General features: G+C 41.7%; 1 protein-coding gene across 1 annotated transcript; it reads left to right on the top strand.

Moving 5' to 3' along the window:
• The first annotated feature begins 844 nt into the window (after positions 1-844).
• On the top strand, positions 845-12,903 carry LOC124277846 (L-methionine gamma-lyase-like). Its single transcript, XM_046713562.1, has 8 exons — positions 845-881; positions 1,655-1,723; positions 4,727-4,929; positions 5,198-5,356; positions 8,995-9,132; positions 10,734-10,906; positions 12,221-12,323; positions 12,751-12,903. The coding sequence occupies exons 1-8, from the start codon at positions 845-847 to the stop codon at positions 12,901-12,903; spliced, it is 1,035 nt and encodes a 344-aa protein (XP_046569518.1).
• Positions 12,904-21,281: the final 8,378 nt, after the last annotated feature.

Raw genomic sequence — 21,281 nt, 5'->3', positions numbered from 1 at the left:
AACATTAGCAATATTGGACTGTCAGTTGTCAGATGGTGAGAATGATAAAGTAGATCGACAATATCTGGAAGCTAAGAATAAGTTTGAAGATATTTATGTTATAAAGGCTAAAGGTGCTTTTATAAGATCAATAACTAAATGGTTTGAGGAAGGAGAAAAAAGTACTAGATATTTTTACAATTTGGAAAAGCAGAATAAATATAAAATGCACATTTCTAAGATTGTATCAGAAAATGATGAAGTTGTTACAGATGAAATAAGAATTTTGCAACAGAAAGAATCCTTTTATAAACATTTGTATTCCCAAAGTGAAAGGCCAGTAGAATCTGATTTTGATGAATTCTTTAATGTGGTGGGCTATGTTATCAGACATGATCCTTCTGGTCAGGCGGTCAAGACTCTGGGGTGGTTTTTTTTGTCCAATTAACTCCTTCAAAGGGGAACGGCAAAGAATTGGTGGCTTTGATCTTGTTTTAAACATTTAGCTCTGAGCTCCAGATTTTCTTAAAGCGAGATTTATACTCGGTCCGAATTTTGTCTTGTATTTGGGTTTTCCGGAGCTTGTCTCGAACTTGCATTCCAAGATTCCAAGGTCTGATCTTCCACAAGATGCTCAAAAACCCTCCCCTTTGTAACTTGACCGATCCATCATCAATTACCTTGCCACGTTTCAGATTAAGAGTATTGCATTTGTCGAGTCAAATGTCAAACCAATATCTGGACACGGGGAAACTGTTTTGTTTTTGTTTTTAAATTAGTATATCCGTGGCAAGGAGCTCGATGTCGTCCATTTTAAGGAGATGAGTAAATAGGTGTTTGGGGATCTGCGCTGACGAGGTCCGGGATGGTAGCCTTCCTCTTTATTAAGCAGAAAGCTCAAGGTATTTAAAGACAAACAAAGAAGCAAAGGACTAAAGGGGTCACGATTACACAGTGCCATTGATTACACAATGATGACTCTTGTATAGAACCCCTACTTGGGCAGAAACAGAGTAAGTGTATACACTGCTGAAGACTCTTGAATCGAACCCCTACATAGGCAGAAAATGAGTAAGTGGTGTGAGGTGGTGTGTGGTCTTGTGCATAGAGCCCAGGTCACAAATTAATTGAAATTAAGCAACATTGGTCACGGAGAGATCTTGGGTGCGTGACCGTGTTCAGCAGCTTGACGACTGAGAGTTTCTGGGATTTCAGTCCTGTCCAACAACGAGGGTGGTCTCATCGTAGTGAGTGAGTTTGTTCATAATTGCCCCAGCAGAAATTGGTATCCGGTGGGATACGCCAGATTACTATTAACCATCATGTTGTCACCGCGGCGCTTAACGCTTGTCCCCGTGGCGTGGAGTTCAGCGCTATGTCAGTGACCTTATTATTATTAAATATATTTACTGGTGCAGACTCTTGCATAGAACCCGTACTTGTGCATAACCAGCGTCGGTTCATTTATTTCATTACTTAGCTTGTCTGTGTGTGTTTTCACTGGCATATAAGAGTTGTAACAGTAAACCAGCTGTAACTACTACAGTAGTTTGATAAAGAGTTATCTAAAGGTTATTGTCCGCGGGCTGTATATCACCTCTCCAACCGACAATATATAATTTACAAGTGGTCGGCCTTCCAAGCATTTATCTTTGCTGTGTTGTTATATTTATAGGCCTGTACGTCAGTGACACATCAGTTGTGCTGGCAGAAACCAGATATTGTGGATCGAAGGCGTCATGGCGTAAGTTCTTACCACAGCCTCAGTGTGCATATGTGTTGTGAGATGCATCTCTTTCAGTATCATATATCACAACACTTGTACAGTTTCTACAGCTAGAACTGCGCTCTGCAATCTGTCACACTATATACTATATACTACAATATATCTTGTTTTATCGGGGCAGCTGACATCCAGTCCCACAAAAAAGTGTTGATAAGTTGGACATCAGTGTTTGAGTAAACTGTCTTGTTAAACCTGCCATTGTGTGGAGTTTGGTAGTGTGTGTGACTCTTAAAGCAAAAATACTCAAATGCACTATTTAATTTATCTTCTCTTTCACAAGCAAGGCGTGTCTAATAAGAAGTGTCTGCCTTTACACCAGAAATCTGTCTCGTAAACAGGTCAGTGGTCAGTGTCAATGCTCAATCTCGAACACACGACGAACAAACTGTTGACCTACATATCCAACCTAAATCTTGATGTAGACACACAATGAATTTTCTCGGTCAACAGCAGCCACAGTAACGTTTGTGGTTGAACCACATCACTGTTTATTGTTTCATCCTTGAGTCTCCAGTTCTACTGCATCAGTGTTTACTGTTTCATCCTTCAGTCGACAGTTCTACTGCATCAGTGTTGACTGTGTCACCCTTCAGTTGGCAGTTCTATTGTATCAGTGTGTTTGGTTTCATCCTTGAGTCTCCAGTTCTACTGCATCAGATTTTACTGTTTCATCCTTTAATCGGCAGTTCTACTGCATCAGTGTTTACTGTTTCATCCTTCAATTGGCAGTTCTACTGCATCAGTGTTTACTGTTTCATCCTTCAATTGGCAGTTCTACTGCATCAGTGTTTATTGTGTCGCCCTTCAGTTCGCCTTTACCGCATCAGTGTTGACTGTGTCACCCTTCAGTTGGCAGTTCTACTGCATCAGTGTGTTTGGTTTCATCCTTGAGTCTCCACTTCTACTGCATCAGTGTTATTGTGTCGCCCTTCAGTTCGCAGTTCTACTGCATCAGTGTTGACTGTGTCACCCTTCAGTTGGCAGTTCTACTGTATCAGTGTGTTTGGTTTCATCCTTGAGTCTCCACTTCTACTGCATCAGATTTTACTGTTTCATCCTTTAATCGGCAGTTCTACTGCATCAGTGTTTACTGTTTCATCCTTCAATCGGCAGTTCTACTGCATCAGTGTTTACTGTTTCATCCTTTAATCGGCAGTTCTACTGCATCAGTGTTTACTGTTTCATCCTTCAATTGGCAGTTCTAATGCATCAGTGTTTATTGTGTCACCCTTCAGTTGGCAGTTCTACTGCATCAGTGTTTATTGTGTCATCCTTTAATCGGCAGTTCTACTGCATCAGTGTTTACTGTTTCGTCCTTTAATCGGCAGTTCTTCTGTATCAGTGTGTTTGGTTTCATACTTGAGTCTCCAGTTCCACTGCATCAGTGTTTATTGTTTCATCCTTCAATCGGCAGTTCTACTGCATCAGTGTTGACTGTTTCATCCTTTAATCGGCAGTTCTTCTGTATCAGTGTGTTTGGTTTCATACTTGAGTCTCCAGTTCCACTGCATCAGTGTTTATTGTGTCACCCTTCAGTTGGCAGTTCTACTGCATCAGTATTTATTGTGTCATCCTTCAATCGGTAGTTCTACTGCATCAGTGTTTACTGTTTCATCCTTTAATCGGCAGTTCTTCTGTATCAGTGTGTTTGGTTTCATACTTGAGTCTCCAGTTCCACTGCATCAGTGTTTATTGTTTCATCCTTTAATCGGCAGTTCTACTGCATCAGATTTTGCAGTTTCATCTTTCAATAGGCAGTTCTACTGCATCAGTGTTTACTGTTTCATCCTTTAATCGGCAGTTCTTCTGTATCAGTGTGTTTGGTTTCATACTTGAGTCTCCAGTTCCACTGCATCAGTGTTTATTGTTTCATCCTTTAATCGGCAGTTCTACTGCATCAGAGTTCACTGTTTCTTCCTTCAATCGGCAGTTCTACTGCATCAGATTTTACTGTTTCATCTTTCAATAGGCAGTCCTACTGCATCAGAGTTTACCGTTTCATCCTTTAATCAGCAGTTCTACTGCATCAGGGTTTACTGTTTCATCTTTGAGTCTCCCGTTCTACTGCATCAGTGTTTATTGTGTCATCCTTCAATTGGCAGTTCTACTGCATTAGTGTTTACTGTTTCATCTTTGAGTCTCCCGTTCTACTGCATCAGTGTTTATTGTGTCATCCTTCAATTGGCAGTTCTACTGCATTAGTGTTTACTGTTTCATCCTTTAATCGGCAGTTCTACTGCATCAGTGTTTACTGTTTCATCCTTTAATCGGCAGTTCTTCTGTATCAGTGTGTTTGGTTTCATACTTGAGTCTCCAGTTCCACTGCATCAGTGTTTACTGTTTCATCCTTTAATCGGCAGTTCTACTGCATCAGTGTTTACTGTTTCATCCTTTAATCGGCAGTCATACTGCATCAGTGTTTACTGTTTCATCCTTTAATCGGCAGTCCTACTGCATCAGTGTTTACTGTTTCATCCTTTAATCGGCAGTTCTACTGCATCAGTGTTTACTGTGTCATCCCTGAGTCTCCAGTTCTACTGCATCAGTGTTTATTGTGTCATCCTTCAATTGGCAGTTCTACTGCATCAGTGTTTATTGTGTCATCCTTCAATCGGCAGTTCTACTGCATCAGTGTATTTTGCGTCATCATTCAATTGTCAGTTCTACTGCATCAGTGTTTACTGTGTCATCCTTCAATCGCCAGTTCTATTGCATCAACGAGTTTTGTTTCATCCTTGAGTCGAAGTTTGTAAAAGCAGTTGCGCTGTTTACATTAATATGTGATGCAGACAATTACTTCTACAGCAATATAACATTGATAATGCATATATCTTCAGCTATGTTTTTAACCGAAACTTTATTAATGTTGAGCATAGGTGGATAGTCTCAAGATTCTTTTACAACCGTTTCAAAGCTCATTCATACACGTTTTGTTCACCTTGACCCTGGGCCTACTTTTAGAGAAAAAGCGTCCACCCGCCCGCTCCGACCTGGAGAAGGGCGTGAATGGCCTACACCTGAATGACGTGGCCCTGGACACCAGGGCACTGCGCCCAAGGTTCCATTATGACGGCACCGTCACAGAGCCCCTCGTCCCACCCATCTACCATTCCTCAACATACAAGTTGAAGTCAGTCGATGACTTCCTGAAAGTCATGCATGAGGTGAGGTTAAAAGTATACACTACGATTACCTTTTGCTTATATCACGGATTTACGGATCATCACAGTGTATTGAAAACAGATGCTCAAGTCCAAAGGAAACAAGAAATATTTCGTGAATGTTAGCCAGTATGCCCAGTTAAGACATATTTACACTCTAATCTCACAGATTGTTCAGTGGTACAGTTGTCTAAACAGGCATAGGTGCAGCCTCAGTTCACCACGAAGATACATAACAATCTAGTTATAGTGGAATTCCGTTGTGTTTCAGGGTGGGTCAGTGTATTCCCGTCTGTCCAACATCACCACAGAATCTACCGAAAGTGCCATCAACGCCTTGGAGGGTGGGGCGGGCAGTCTGGTGTTTGCCAGCGGTATGGCAGCCATCTCCACGGTGTTTCTAGCTCTCCTCCAAAAGGGGGACCACATTGTATGTATAAGAAAACAGAACGTGATACTAATAGGGTCATGTTCTACCATGTTCTACTATGTTCTACTATGTTCTAGTGACAATGGTAGGTATAGTATACTAGTACATAATTAGTGACCAAGTTGTAGGCATGGTTTACTAGTACATAATTAGTGACCACGTTGTAGGCATGGTTTACTAGTACATAATTAGTCACCACGTTGTAGGTATGGTATACTAGGACATAATTAGTGACCAAGTTGTAGGTATGGTTTACTAAGACATAATTACTGACCGTGTTGTAGGTATGGTATGCTAGGACATAATCAGTCACCACGTTGTAGGTATGGTATGCTAGGACATAATTAGTGACCAAGTTGTAGGTATGGTATACTAGTACATAATTAGTGACAACGTTGTAGGTATGGTATGCTAGTACATAATTAGTGACCAAGTTGTAGGTATGGTATACTAGGACATAATTAGTCACCACGTTGTAGGTATGGTATGCTAGGACATAATTAGTGACAACGTTGTAGGTATGGTATGCTAGTACATAATTAGTGACCAAGTTGTAGGTATGGTATACTAGGACATAATTAGTCACCACGTTGTAGGTATGGTATGCTAGGACATAATTAGTGACCAAGTTGTAGGTATGGTATACTAGTACATAATTAGTGACAACGTTGTAGGTATGGTATGCTAGTACATAATTAGTGACCAAGTTGTAGGTATGGTATACTAGGACATAATTACTCACCACGTTGTAGGTATGGTATGCTAGGACATAATTAGTGACCAAGTTGTAGGTATGGTATGCTAGTACATAATTAGTCACCACGTTGTAGGTATGGTTTACTAGGACATAATTAGTGACAGTGTTGTAGGTATGGTATGCTAGGACATAATTAGTCACCACGTTGTAGGTATAGTATACTAGTACATAATTAGTGACAACGTTGTAGGTATGGTATGCTAGTACATAATTAGTGACCAAGTTGTAGGTATGGTATACTAGGACATAATTAGTCACCACGTTGTAGGTATGGTATGCTAGGACATAATTAGTGACAACGTTGTAGGTATGGTATGCTAGTACATAATTAGTGACCAAGTTGTAGGTATGGTATACTAGGACATAATTAGTCACCACGTTGTAGGTATGGTATGCTAGGACATAATTAGTGACCAAGTTGTAGGTATGGTAAACTAGGACATAATTAGTCACCACGTTGTAGGTATGGTATGCTAGGACATAATTAGTGACCAAGTTGTAGGTATGGTATGCTAGTACATAATTAGTCACCACGTTGTAGGTATGGTTTACTAGGACAGAATTAGTGACAGTGTTGTAGGTATGGTATGCTAGGACATAATTAGTGACCAAGTTGTAGGTATGGTATACTAGTACATAATTAGTGACCAAGTTGTAGGTATGGTTTACTAGTACATAATTAGTCACCACGTTGTAGGTATGGTATACTAGGACATAATTAGTGACCAAGTTGTAGGTATGGTTTACTAAGACATAATTACTGACCGTGTTGTAGGTATGGTATGCTAGGACATAATCAGTCACCACGTTGTAGGTATGGTATGCTAGGACATAATTAGTGACCAAGTTGTAGGTATGGTATACTAGTACATAATTAGTGACAACGTTGTAGGTATGGTATGCTAGTACATACTTAGTGACCAAGTTGTAGGTATGGTATACTAGGACATAATTAGTCACCACGTTGTAGGTATGGTATGCTAGGACATAATTAGTGACAACGTTGTAGGTATGGTATGCTAGTACATAATTAGTGACCAAGTTGTAGGTATGGTATACTAGGACATAATTAGTCACCACGTTGTAGGTATGGTATGCTAGGACATAATTAGTGACCAAGTTGTAGGTATGGTATACTAGTACATAATTAGTGACAACGTTGTAGGTATGGTATGCTAGTACATAATTAGTGACCAAGTTGTAGGTATGGTATACTAGGACATAATTACTCACCACGTTGTAGGTATGGTATGCTAGGACATAATTAGTGACCAAGTTGTAGGTATGGTATGCTAGTACATAATTAGTCACCACGTTGTAGGTATGGTTTACCAGGACATAATTAGGTGACAGTGTTGTGGGTATGGTATGCTAGGACATAATTAGTCACCACGTTGTAGGCATAGTATATGCTAGTACATAAATTAGTGACAACGTTGTGGTATGGTATGCTAGTACATAATTAGCACCAAGTTGTAGGTATGGTATACTAGGACATAATTAGTCACCACGTTGTAGGTATGGTATGCTAGGACATAATTAGTCACCACGTTGTAGGTATGGTATGCTAGTACATAATTAGTGACCAAGTTGTAGGTATGGTATACTAGGACATAATTAGTCACCACGTTGTAGGTATGGTATGCTAGGACATAATTAGTGACCAAGTTGTAGGTAGTATGGTAAACCAGGACATAATTAGTCACCACGTTGTAGGCATGGTATGCTAGGACATAATTAGTGACCAAGTTGTAGGTATGGTATGCTAGTACATAATTAGTCACCACGTTGTAGGTATGGTTTACTAGGACAGAATTAGTGACAGTGTTGTAGGTATGGTATGCTAGGACATAATTAGTGACCAAGTTGTAGGTATGGTATACTAGTACATAATTAGTGACAACGTTGTAGGTATGGTATGCTAGTACATAATTAGTGACCAAGTTGTAGGTATGGTATACTAGGACATAATTACTCACCACGTTGTAGGTATGGTATGCTAGGACATAATTAGTGACCAAGTTGTAGGTATGGTATGCTAGTACATAATTAGTCACCACGTTGTAGGTATGGTTTACTAGGACATAATTAGTGACAGTGTTGTAGGTATGGTATGCTAGGACATAATTAGTCACCACGTTGTAGGTATAGTATACTAGTACATAATCAGTGACCACATTGTAGGTATGGTTTACTAGGAAATAATTAGTGACCACGTTGTAGGTATGGTATACTAATACATAATTAGTGACCACCTTGTAGGTATGGTATACTAGTACATAATTAGTGACCACGTTGTAGGTATGGTATACTAGGACATAATCAGTCACCACATTGAAGGTATGATATACTAGGACATAATCAGTGACCACGTTGTAGGTATGGCATACTAGGACATAATTAGTGACCACGTTGTAGGTATGGTTTACTAAGACATAATTAGTGACCGTGTTGTAGGTATGGTATGCTAGGACATAATCAGTCACCACGTTGTAGGTATGGTATACTAGGACGTAATCAGTCACCACATTGTATGTATGGTATACTAGTACATAATCAGTGACTGTGTTGTAGGTATGGTACACTAGTACATAATCAGTGACTGTGTTGTAGGTATGGTATACTAGTACATAATCAGTGACTGTGTTGTAGGTATGGTATACTAGGACATAATTAGTCACCACGTTGTAGGTATGGTATGCTAGTACATAATTAGTGACTGTGTTGTAGGTATGGTACACTAGTACATAATCAGTGACTGTGTTGTAGGTATGGTATACTAGTACATAATTAGTGACCGTGTTGTAGGTATGGTATACTAGGACATAATCAGTGACCGCGTTGTATTGTGGAATACTAGTTACCTGTTTATTCCACACAGGTGATGAACGTGCCGGTGTACAGTGGCTCTCAGGTGCTCCTCAAAAGGCTTGTCAGTAAGTTTGGTCTGGAGGTGTCATGGGTACCCGCAGGCTGCTCTGTAGATGAATATCGCCGAAACATCAAACCGAACACCAAGGTAAATGGTATGAAGGCCACGATCAACTCACTCATCATATGTGGTATAAAGTGATTATTGATACATCTTATATCAAAGAGATCTCATATCGGTAGAGACTCGATTCCGAATTTATCCAGTGTTCACCATAATTACAACACATGGAGATATACCAGTAAGTCTTAAACACCTTCATATGACTCACATCAGCAGACTAAATATGTTCTCTTTTATGAGCGTTTAATTCAGCATTCTAAAAATATAGCATGTGAAATATATATCCTGTGTGCTGATAGAGGAAATATTATCGTCCTATATATATCCATGACATATAACCTGTGTGCATTACCGTATGTCAATGACATAACCTGTATGGATTACCCGTATATCAATGACATAAGCTGTATGTATTACCCGTATATCAATGACATAGCCTGTGTGCATTACCCGTATATCAATGACATAACATGTATGCATCACCCGTATATCAGTGATATAACCTGTGTGCATTACCCGCATATCAATGACATAACATGTATGCATCACCCGTATATCAAAGACATAACCTGTGTGCATTACCCGTATATCAATGACATAACATGTATGCATCACCCGTATATCAATGACATAGCCTGTATGCACCACCCGTATATCAATGACATAGCCTGTGTGCATCACCCGTATATCAATGACTTAACCTGTATGCACCACCCGTATATCAATGACATAACCTGTATGCACCACCCGTATATCAATGACATAACCTGTATGCATCACCCGTAAATCAGTGACATAACCTGTATGCATCACCCGTATATCAGTGACATAACCTGTATGCATCACCCGTATATCAGTGACATAACCTGTATGCATCACCCGTATATCAGTGACATAACCTGTATGCATCACCCGTATATCAGTGACAGAACCTGTATGCATCACCCGTATATCAGTGACATACTAGTAACCTGTATGCATCACCCGTATATCAGTGACAGAACCTGTATGCATCACCCGTATATCAATAAAACAACCTGTATGCACCACCCGTATATCAATGACATAACCTGTATGCATCACCCGTATATCAATAAAATAACCTGTATGCATCACCCGTAAATCAGTGACATAACCTGTATGCATCACCCGTATATCAGTGACATAACCTGTATGCATCCCCCGTATATCAGTGACATACTAGTAACCTGTATGCATCACCCGTATATCAGTGACATAACCTGTATGCATCACCCGTATATCAATAAAATAACCTGTATGCACCACCCGTATATCAATGACATAACCTGTATGCATCACCCGTATATCAATGACATAACATGTATGCATCACCCGTAAATCAGTGACATAACCTGTATGCATCACCCGTATATCAGTGACATAACCTGTATGCATCACCCGTATATCAATAAAATAACCTGTATGCACCACCCGTATATCAATGACATAACCTGTATGCATCACCCGTATATCAATGACATAACATGTATGCACCACCCGTAAATCAGTGACATAACCTGTATGCATCACCCGTATATCAAGCACTTGCTCCTAAGGGTACTGTTTAGTGTACAGTGTATATACTGTCTTGGTTCTGTTTTCAGATTATCTATGGCGAGAGTCCCTGCAATCCGGACATGTCCATCCTAGATTTTGAGGAGTTTGGTAAACTGAGCAGCTCGCTAGATGGTGTAATATCTGTCGTGGATTCCACATTCGGCTCCTGCTATCTGCAACAGCCAAACAAATACGGCATAGACATAAGCCTTCACAGCTGGTTAGTTGATTTATCAAGAGACGGTTGTCATCACAGTGACGAGGTATTGGCACCATGTGGTCTGCTGTCTTCACAGTGACAATAACGATCTTACATTGTGTTCCACTGTCTACACGGTGACAATGATCCGCGTCCATTCTGTACTACTGTCTAGACAGTGACGTGGGACTCGTACATTGTGTTCCACTGTCCACACACAGACAGTGACAGCCTGGTACATTGTGTTCTACTATCTGCACAGTGACAATGATCCTTGTACATTACGTTCTACTGTCTACACAGGGGCAATGATCCTTGTACATTAGGCTCTACTGTCTACACAGTAACAATGATCCTTGTACATTACGTTCTACTGTCTACACAGTGGCAATGATCCTTGTACATTACGTTCTACTATCTCCACAGTAACAGTGATCCTTGTACATTACGTTCTACTGTCTAAACAGGGGCAATGATCCTTGTACATTACGTTCTACTATCTCCACAGTAACAGTGATCCTTGTACATTACGTTCTACTGTTAACACAGTGACAATGATCCTTGTACATTGTGTTCTACTGTCTACACAGTGACAATGATCCTTGTACATTGTGTTCTACTGTCTACACAGTGGCAATGATCCTTGTACATTGTGTTCTACTGTCTACACAGTGACACTGATCCTTGTACATTACGTTCTACTATCTACACAGTGACAATGACCCTTGTACACTGTGTTCTACTGTCTACACAGTGACAATGACCCTTGTACATTGCGTTCTAATGTCTACACGGTGACAATGATCCTTTTACATTGTGTTCTACTGTCTATACAGTGACAATGACCCTTGTACACTGTGTTCCACTGTCCACACAGTGACAATGACCCTTGTACATTGTGTTCTACTGTCTATACAGTGACAATGACCCTTGTACACTGTGTTCCACTGTCCACACAGTGACAATGATCCTTGTAGACTGTGTTCCACTGTCTATACAGTGACAATGATCCTAGTACATTGTGTTCTACTTTCTGCACACTGTCAAAGAACCTTGTACATTGTGTTCTACTGTCTCCACAGTGACAGTGATCCTTGTACATTGTTTTCTAATGCGTGCACAGTGACGATGACCATCGTATGTTGTGTTCTACTTTCTGCACACTGTCAAAGATCCTTGTAATGGTGTTTTGCTGTTTGCGTAATTGCGATGATATGTGTACTTCGCCTGACTGTCTACACTGTGACGGGGGTGGGTGGGGTGGGGAGTTGATTGCATGTGTTTAACGCAGTGTGGTATGTGGTATGTGACTTATAACTGCAATTTCCCCTGCAGCACCAAGTACATGGGAGGACACTCCGATCTGATCGCCGGCAGTGTCACTACCAGGACAGTGGACCTGTGGGAGAACTCAAGACGTGGCAAACGAGCCTTGGCTGTATGGTTGGTGAAGATAGGCACTTCTTAGATTGGCATTCTAGTAGTTGAGGGAGATGAAGAATGAGGACATTTTTATGGATATACAACTTCTTTATTCTGTATTGGCGACGTTTCGACATAGACTCTAATGTCGTTGACAAAGACATAAGAATCTATGTCTAAACGTCGCCTATACAGAATAAAAGAAGTTGAATATCCATAAGAATTGTCCTCATTCTTCGAGATATAACTCTCAACATGGCATTTAAGCCACCTTCACCATTGTGAAGTATGAACGTCATGCAATATGTCAACCTTTGTAGTACTGAAATACCAGATTAACACTTACATATATGTCCACCCCTATAGTAGTGAAGTGGATGGATGGATAGATGGATGGAAGAGCAGTTTTTACAGAGTATACCACATTTATGCTGGTGTTGCAGTCCCCTCACGACTCCAGCCTGCTGCTGAGGGGACTGAAGACGTTACCCATCCGCATGAAGAAGCACAGCGAGAACGCCATGGCGGTAGCCAAGTACCTGGAAGGACACCCGAAGGTGGATAATATTACCTGTCAGCTAGGTTCAAGCAGCTAATATGTAGGTCCATCGTATTCTGTCCATGGTATTCTGTAGAAAGTACTTGCAGTCAAGGCTATGAAACGGTTTGGGATAATCAGTCGTAGTTCCCGAAAGTGAATTGATTTACATTCCCAAGGTGAATGCGTTTGGATTTCTGAACAGTTAATCAGGTATATCACAGCATGTGGGTTACCAACAGGGAACGGAACGCTAGTCAGGAGGAGGCAGCTGAAAAATTTCAAATCATAGCCTCCCCAGTACTGATTTTGTTTGACACTATTTTCAGTTAGTATGATGTCTTGGGCTCATGAAAAGGCCTGTAATACTCTCAGATTGTGGTATCAGGTTTTTTTACAGGCCATTATATGTGTGGTGGGGTCTGCGAGCATTTTCGTCACATTTGGTTGGTGCCCGACAACACCTCAAAGTTAATCATTAATAGTTTTACGACTATCAATCTGATCACTTTCATTTTGACTTCTGTGTACTGCTAAAGGATGTAGAAATTATTTGACATAATTTTGTTTTGAAAAAAAATCAAAATGGCCGCCATTTTGGCCGCCATTTTGTTTTGTCGTGTTTTGCCTTCTCAGCACTTAAATTTACATAAAAATGAACACCGAATGTTTCCATTTACATCCAAAGTTGATACTTTTGATGTGTTTTGACACTTGTTTCTCCTAGAGTGATGGCTTGGGCACAAAACAAGTAATTGTGTATGGTCATATCGTGGTAATTTAATATTTTACAGCTTATTCTTTGAGACAGGGGTAGTTTTGCAATTTTCCGACTTTTCATGGAAATGTGTGTGAGTGATTTATTCAATGGCAGTTGACATTATTTTTGTTACTAAAACAAGTTGTTTTTGTTTTCTCTTTACTTCTAGAGTGACGGCACGTTATCAGGAATGTTTACATATTACCCAGAATTCAAAATGGCCGCCAAAATGGCCGCCATTGTAGTTTAACTACATATACTTAGTGGAGAACTAAATTTGTACTGATATGAAATCCAAACAACTCATATGGTGTCTAATGTTTAGTACAGTATAGGAATAGAGCTAAATGTCAATGATAGGGTCAATCAAAGCTTCACACTCCTTAAATATTTGATGAAATAACATTATCCAAAAGTGTTTGAAAACTATGCTTCATGGCCGATAACTACGTGTAAGCTTTGGTTGTAGGCATTCAAATTGTTCTATCAGATAACTCTTAATCACTTTTGATACATCCATAAGCTTGCAATTAACCTTCCTTTTCACTTTCTTTCATTTCATATGTTACTTCATGTCAGAATCGGACCTGTAGAGATCCGGGTTAGAATTGATCTTCAATAACCCATGCTTGTCGTAAGAGGCGACTAACGGGATCTGGTTGTCAGGCTCGCTGACTGGGTTGGCACATGTCATCGTATACCAATTGCGCAGATTGATGTTCATGCTGTTGATCCCTAGATTGTCTGGTCCAGACTCGATTATTTACAGACTGTCGCCATATAGCTGGAATATTACCGAGTGCGTAAAACTAAACTCACTCATGTCAGAATCGGAGTCAAAGGTGTTCGGGCAACAATCATCTGCCATACAAAAAGACATGCCTCTGTGCACACTATATCATTCTTTCTGCTGGCATGTTGACTTTTTGCATTTACACGATGTCAGTTCAACCAATCCACAGGGAGCAGGATCTCTCGACATCGGAATAGCTGACCATCACATATGCTCCAACCATGGTCAACTGGGGAAGGAATGTTCATGATTGGTTGCAGAGACTGTTTCCAAACATGGACTTTGTAGTTTACTCGTTCAATGTGATGTTTTAGACTGTTGGATGTTGGTGGGAGGTTTTCATTCAATATCTTGTGTCATCTACAGACATCACTGGATTATTTGGTACATACATAGACTCACAAACTGGCTACAAGATGTAATGGGTGTTTCTTGAACGTCCAAATTGTCACCCAATTGTGACAATGTTTGTTGGTGATTTTCAGAGGACTTCTGTAAGTCAATTCCCCATGTCGAATGTTCTTCACGTTCTAAACTGGGACGGAGTAATAACGTACTTAAAATGAGATTGACATACTATGGACGGAATCGCGGCGCTTCAATCTTACTGGGTATGTGTGCGGATGTAGTGCAGTCCGTCATCAATAGGTCCACACTTTTGCACATGTTGCAAAATCATTACCACCTGATGACGGTAACAAATAGCAGTTTAAGACTTTTAAGTGTTATAAACACGGATAAGTTCTAACTTCCTAAATTGTTTTGCTAACGCTTTAGTCACTACTAAGGCATTGAGTTGGTACGCCATAAAGCTCAAATGAGACAGGCGAGAAAGCCGTGACACAATGTAAACAAATCTTCATTTCGGTTAGGGTCAACCAGAAATTCGCAAAACTGTTACATGAAAGAACAATGTGGCGGATATTGTCCCATTCGCTCTTAGATATTCTTCAATTTGTCACATTTTAGGATGTTTTAAGTTTCCTAAAGCAAAATCCGAAGGCCTACAGCATCTTGTTAACAGAGTAAAATATTCGAGGAGTAATATTTTTATTCAAACGGAATATTGTTAGTGTCAGCAGTTGCCTATCATGCAATATCAAAGTATTAAAATTAGTTCATATGAGTTACTATAAAACCATGCTTTAAATATTTCAGATTTTGTATAAAGAGTTACATGGGACTTTTGAACGAATTACCTTCCTCCAGGTTGATCAGAATACGAAAACTATGTGAGAAGAATAGTGACTTTCTGGAGTATTGGACGTTATCTATAGAAATAAAGTGTATATCTTAATTATGAGAACATTATTTGAAGTTTTGTTACCACATAAATTATTCACATATATTCATGGTACATTTTAGGAGGTAATATCTTGACTAATAATTTTGAATTAATTCACTGGAAATGATATCAAGGTATGTCTACCAATCTCACTTTTTTAAAACGTGTGGAGATGGGTAATAAAATTAATAATAATCTATTCAATAATCAAATAATTATTTAATTGATTGACAATATGATAAGGCAGAACTAGGCAAACAAACACCATACATATCATGGCAGGACAATCACTTGGTATTAACTTAGTTCTTGGCTCCCTAGCTAGAGATGTTTTTGCCGTAAATGCTATACTTATAATAATATAATTCTGAAAGTGATTGCTAGTATCACCAACTCATTAAAGTTATTTCAACTTCGAGAACATTGAAAAGCAAGGCTACGTTTTTGGTCAAACCCTGGTCAGGCATTATGTAGTCCTGGAACAGAATAACTTACAAAATCTCAGGTGACTTTTAATGTAACGGAATAAAGGTTGAAACATGTATTTAACCATATTTGATGTAATTCTTCTTATAATCATAAGTTTTTAGGAGGGTTACTATTATTTGAAGAATGAGCCAAAGCTGGTGTTTGATAAGATGGTGAATTTGGAGACAAATTGTTTCAAGGTTTGTTGATGGTTATTTGCAAAATGAGCTTCATATTAAATTGCACACTGGTTTGTAGGAGGTGAACGCTTCAGGACATTTTCATGTCTGTTTTCCTAAACCTTTGTTATGACTTTTACCAAATTTTGAATCAACTTTACTATAATTTTATGACACCAGTAAGTATCTCAGAAAAGGAAATAGATCAAAATCAGTGTTATGTCCTCTAGGTATTGTCTCAGATCTAATAAAACAAAGATTATCATTGTTTAATTATATGCAGACCTTTAGTCTGTAATAACGATCAGCTGCGGCTGATGAGGATGACATTAATATGGTATGTCTACCCAATGAAAGACTACACAACGCAGAAGTGTGGATTACAATGAGCGCGGTGTGGATGGCGCCGACGGGACCGGATATATAGCTTAGCTTTTTGCGGCCCTCCGCCGTGTAAAAGCAGACAGGCAAAGCATAGGCAAGTTTGCACTTCCTCCCGCGGAGACAGCAGGCAGGTAAGGCATTGCAAACTTTGTACTTCCTCCCGCGGAGACAGCAGGCAGGAAAAGCAGGCTGATAAGGCATTGCAAACCTTGTATATCCTCCCGCGGAGACAGCGGGCAGGAAAAGCAGGCTGATAAGGCATTGCAAACTTTGTACTTCCTCCCGCGGAGACAGCAGGCAGGAAGGTTTGGGCTGCCCACTGTGAAAGCAGAAGCCAAGTATCCCCCTTATTAAGCCTATTTGGTGTTTGGTCCCGTCGGCACCATGCCCACCGCACCTGTTTATTACAAAGGGAAGCAAGACACAAAGGTTATGGTACATGTTATGCATACTGAGAACTGTACAAAGAGCTTAATATAAGTCGTGCATTTAACAACCTCTGCCAAGCACCCCCACTCCCAGATCATGTGCTGCAGCAGGGGAAGAGGGTGGGTGGGAAATTGATTATGGATGAAGCAAGATGGTGAACCTGTCAGGACAGCATGCAGAATAGAAAGAGAAACGGACGTGACGTATGCCTGCGGATGTGACATCACTCCGGGAAGTGACGTAGCTACTATTATGGAATGCAGGAAATAATACACTGCCACGTGCGTTGCTACACTGGATACTTATCATAAAGATAAGTGTATGAATACTTTACAGAATTGTATATTCCACCCATCCCCTTTTATCAAAATTATGCCGCCTTAGTACCTAAAGGTTAAGACAGATATTTCACGAACTACACTGCCGACTGTGTGTTAGCCGCATGCCGAAATGAAGATGATTAGAAATGACATTCATTCAAGGTGAAGTTAAACGTTACATATCGAGTGTATTCACTTGCCAGAGCAGTGCTAGAGCTGTGCGAATGTAAATGCTGCCTATAAACCCATTCAACAACTAATGCTAAATGCCATTATATACAGAACCTTTAGTCTGTAATAACGATCATGCGGCTGATGGGGATGACGATAATATGGTATGTCTACCAATGAAAGACTACACAGCACTGAAGTGTGGATGACAATGAGCGCAGTGTGGATGGCGCCGGCAGGACCGGATATGTAAGCAGCTTTTGCGGCCCTCCGCCGATATGTAAAAGGCAGACAGGCAAAGCATAGGCAAGTTTGCACTTCCTCCCGCGGAGACAGCGAGCAGGTAAAACATTGCAAACTGCAGTACTTCCTCCCGCGGAACAGCGAAGGCAAGGAAAACAGAAACTGATAAAGGCGGTACGAAGCCTTGTATATCCTCCCGCGGAGACGGCGAGCAGGAAAAACAGGCTGACCTAAGGCATTGGAAACTTTATTACTTCCTCCCGCGGGAGACAGCAGGCAGAAGGTTTAGGCCTGCCCTGTGAAAGCAGAAGCCAAAGTATCCCCATATTAAACCTATTTAGTGTTTAGTCCCGTCGGCACCATGCTAACTCTGGGCCCGCGCACGCTGCCCACTATGCCGGACGGCGGCGGGCTATACATCTAACGAGTTAAAGAGTTCAAAGCGTGGGAGTAGGGGAGAGGACGCGAAAGGTCTTAATGTTTGAGATGCTGCCGGGATGGCGCGATGTTGGGCGTCCATGCCTGGCAGTTGGAGTGAACCCCGTCCAGATAATGAGCGCGGTCGGGTGTGAAATGATGCAACCCGCCGCTTCTACGGCTGTAACTCACGTGTTGCTGGCTCTGCGATTTAATTTCTTTCTCTTCGGCTCGAAGGTAGCCCGGAGATCAATAGCTCCATACACTCAATGATTTAACATCTGCGACCGGATATTGGTGGCAGCTGAACGCGCAGGCGAGGCCACGGCAATTCCTGGTGCATGTCATCGTAGAGGGACTTTGGAAGGGACCTCACACAGGTCGTTAGAACCCAGGTGGATCACGATAAAGCGACCTGCATGGGCCCCTCGCCTTATTAGCCGTCCACCCTGCTGCGTGGTTCCGACCACCTGGCCCCCTTGCCGACCAGATGACCCCCGGCGGGCCCAGGCTGCTTCGGTGCGGCCCGAGGATGTTGTTGCAGCCTCGCCACCGTAACGAGCCAATCACCCACGATGGTCACTGGCCATATGTTCTTAAGTGGTTTTGTGTGCTTAGCCGGGGATACGGATATGCGCCTGGTAGGCATTCGATCTCCAGCCGGCCAAATTCCTGAATCTGAACTGCCGGAATTCCTTGCAACGCTGCTGTGATTTTGCTGCCCTATCCAGAAATGAATAGAGAAGGTAAAGATTAATATTGATGGGTTGTTTTGCTGCCGCTTCGCGTCTTCCTGAGCACCTGCCTGAAACTGAAATCTTGTTAGAGGCGGAATTAGTGTGAATAAAGAAATATCCATCTATGCGTGGCAGCACTGCCAAAAATAAGTGTCAAAGCTTTGTGGGGCACGGTATGGACGAGGACTGACTGCTTGAATGGCGTCGTGCGCCGACGCGGTTGATCTGTTTTGGAGGCCCGTGGGACCACCTCGGCGTAAGATTAATTACGGCTAGCGAAAGATAGGTCATTCAGCAACAGCCGGCTGGTATTAATTAAAGCTGATTGAACCGGCAACTACCTCACTTGCCTGAAAAGCCAAAAATGTTCTTGGGTATGCGCTTTGAAAACATAGAAGCTTCATATGAAGACCATACAGTGGGGAGGTTGCACAATGCTGAGTTGGCAGATCGAAGGTGTAATCGTACGGCGTGTATCTGGCTGCCTCGATCTCCTGTGTGCATCCCTGCAATGGCTTTCTGCACTGGGAGGTGGTTAGACGTGCAGGAATTGAACTTATTGTAGATAATGCTGAAATGTAAGAGCAGACGTGCTGGAAGACCTGATAATGAAGATAAGCTATAAATGAAACATATGATCTAAGTACAGGCCATATGTCAGGCAGGAGTACACAGAAATAGCCGTAGTGACTTCTATACCGCCCGACTCATAGAATCCTCAAGTGTTTGCCATCGAAGTTTGCTACCGACTGTTTGCTTCCGCTGTTAGATGAGCCAGATGTCCGCTGGGATTCCCTGGGGAGCCTGATGATCGCCTGTGGGGCTGCTGCTCGAAAACCGTATTCCACTGAAATCTCGAAAGAGCGTCTGCTATTATGTTGGCCTGAGTTGGTATATACTGTGCTGAAGTGTATGTTATTCTGCAAACATATGAGAACCATTAGTCTGAGCAGTTTCATTACCTTGCCCTTGGCAGTGTGCCTGGTGATAATACTCCTGCGACCTGGATTTGTCACAGAGACAGTAGTACCCTTTTGTTGGCCAGACTGCTGCCCCATATGCGCAATGCCACGACTATAGGAAAGAGCTCTAAGCATGTAATGTCTTTCACCCATCCTTGTTGTATCCGTAGATCTGGCCACCTGGCATTGGCCCAATGACCTTGGAAATATGCCCCAACCCTGAGCGCCAGCTGCATCTGTATAAAGTTGGAGTAGGGGTTGTAACCCAACCCTGTTCAAGAATAAGGTTGTGCCATTGTGCTAGCAAAACCAAACCACAATTAAAGTCTTCACGCCCGCCTGATACCCGTATCCTGTGGTGCAGCTTACGTCACCTTTGTGCGTCGATGAACTGCCGCAGAATGGACGACCATAGAATTACCTTGCATACAAAGTTTGCTTCCACTATTGACTGCGGCGTATGCGGTGTAACTTTCTTGGATGATGGGTCTACCAGCTGTGACGGCTGATGGACCGGTTATTATCTTGTCCTCGGTATCCTGATTTCACCCGAGCGTTGATATGGGTGAGGCCAGAATGTCAGACAGGTTGTGGGTTGTACAGTCTTCTGGTGGTGATAGGCACGCCCAGATTATCAACCGGTTACGAGGTGTTAAGCATGTTGGAGCCATTTGCTTAGGTCCACTGCCGCCAGGATAAAATCATCAGGTATCAGGCGATGTCTGACTGCGCGTAGTGGCCTTGATAGCCATTCAATAAGTGCTGAATGACTCCAGAATGGGGCGCAAGAAATGGAACGGCCAAGGGAGGCGTTTATCAATATAAATTGTTCTTGAAACTTAATGCCGGTAGCTGAAAGTCGATACCACAGGCGGAAGGCCGGTTGACGTCAAATTTTGACGTGGCAAGCACCTGCCCAAGTTTTGGATCCTTGGCTGCAGCCTGGTCGAAACTGGTGTACTGCACTGTACATGCTTCCTGTGGTATAAAATCATTGATTGATGTGAGCCTTGAGGGATGCGATAAATGATGGATGAGGCGGAAGGCAGCCTCACCATGAACTGATGAATCAACTTTCTTAGGCACCAAGCCGATTGGGGAAACTATAAGGTGCACTGGTCTGTACGAAAATGGGCCTGCCATGCGACTAACGAAATTTCTTTTTTGCGGCTTTGCTCCACTGTGTGTGTTCCTAGCTTGGTTGGGTTGACAGCGTCCCGAATGACCCGTGGCCCTTCGTGGTTTGGCTGAAACCCTTACTGGAAAGCCACTCCTGTGGTAACTGAGC

Source organism: Haliotis rubra, unplaced genomic scaffold, assembly GCF_003918875.1.
Source record: "Haliotis rubra isolate DU_JTF1 unplaced genomic scaffold, ASM391887v1 Scf2284, whole genome shotgun sequence".
Lineage (NCBI taxonomy): Eukaryota > Metazoa > Mollusca > Gastropoda > Lepetellida > Haliotidae > Haliotis > Haliotis rubra.
The sequence above is the reverse complement of the archived record's forward strand: the minus strand, read 5'-3'. Positions and strand labels throughout refer to the sequence as shown.

Coding starts and splice junctions, on each gene's coding strand:
- LOC124277846 (XM_046713562.1), top strand. CDS start 845: ATGGTAGCCTTCCTCTTTATTAAGCAGAAAGCTCAAG. Junction 4,930..5,197: donor TCCTGAAAGTCATGCATGAG/GTGAGGTTAAAA, acceptor GTTGTGTTTCAG/GGTGGGTCAGTGTATTCCCG. Junction 9,133..10,733: donor ACATCAAACCGAACACCAAG/GTAAATGGTATG, acceptor TTCTGTTTTCAG/ATTATCTATGGCGAGAGTCC.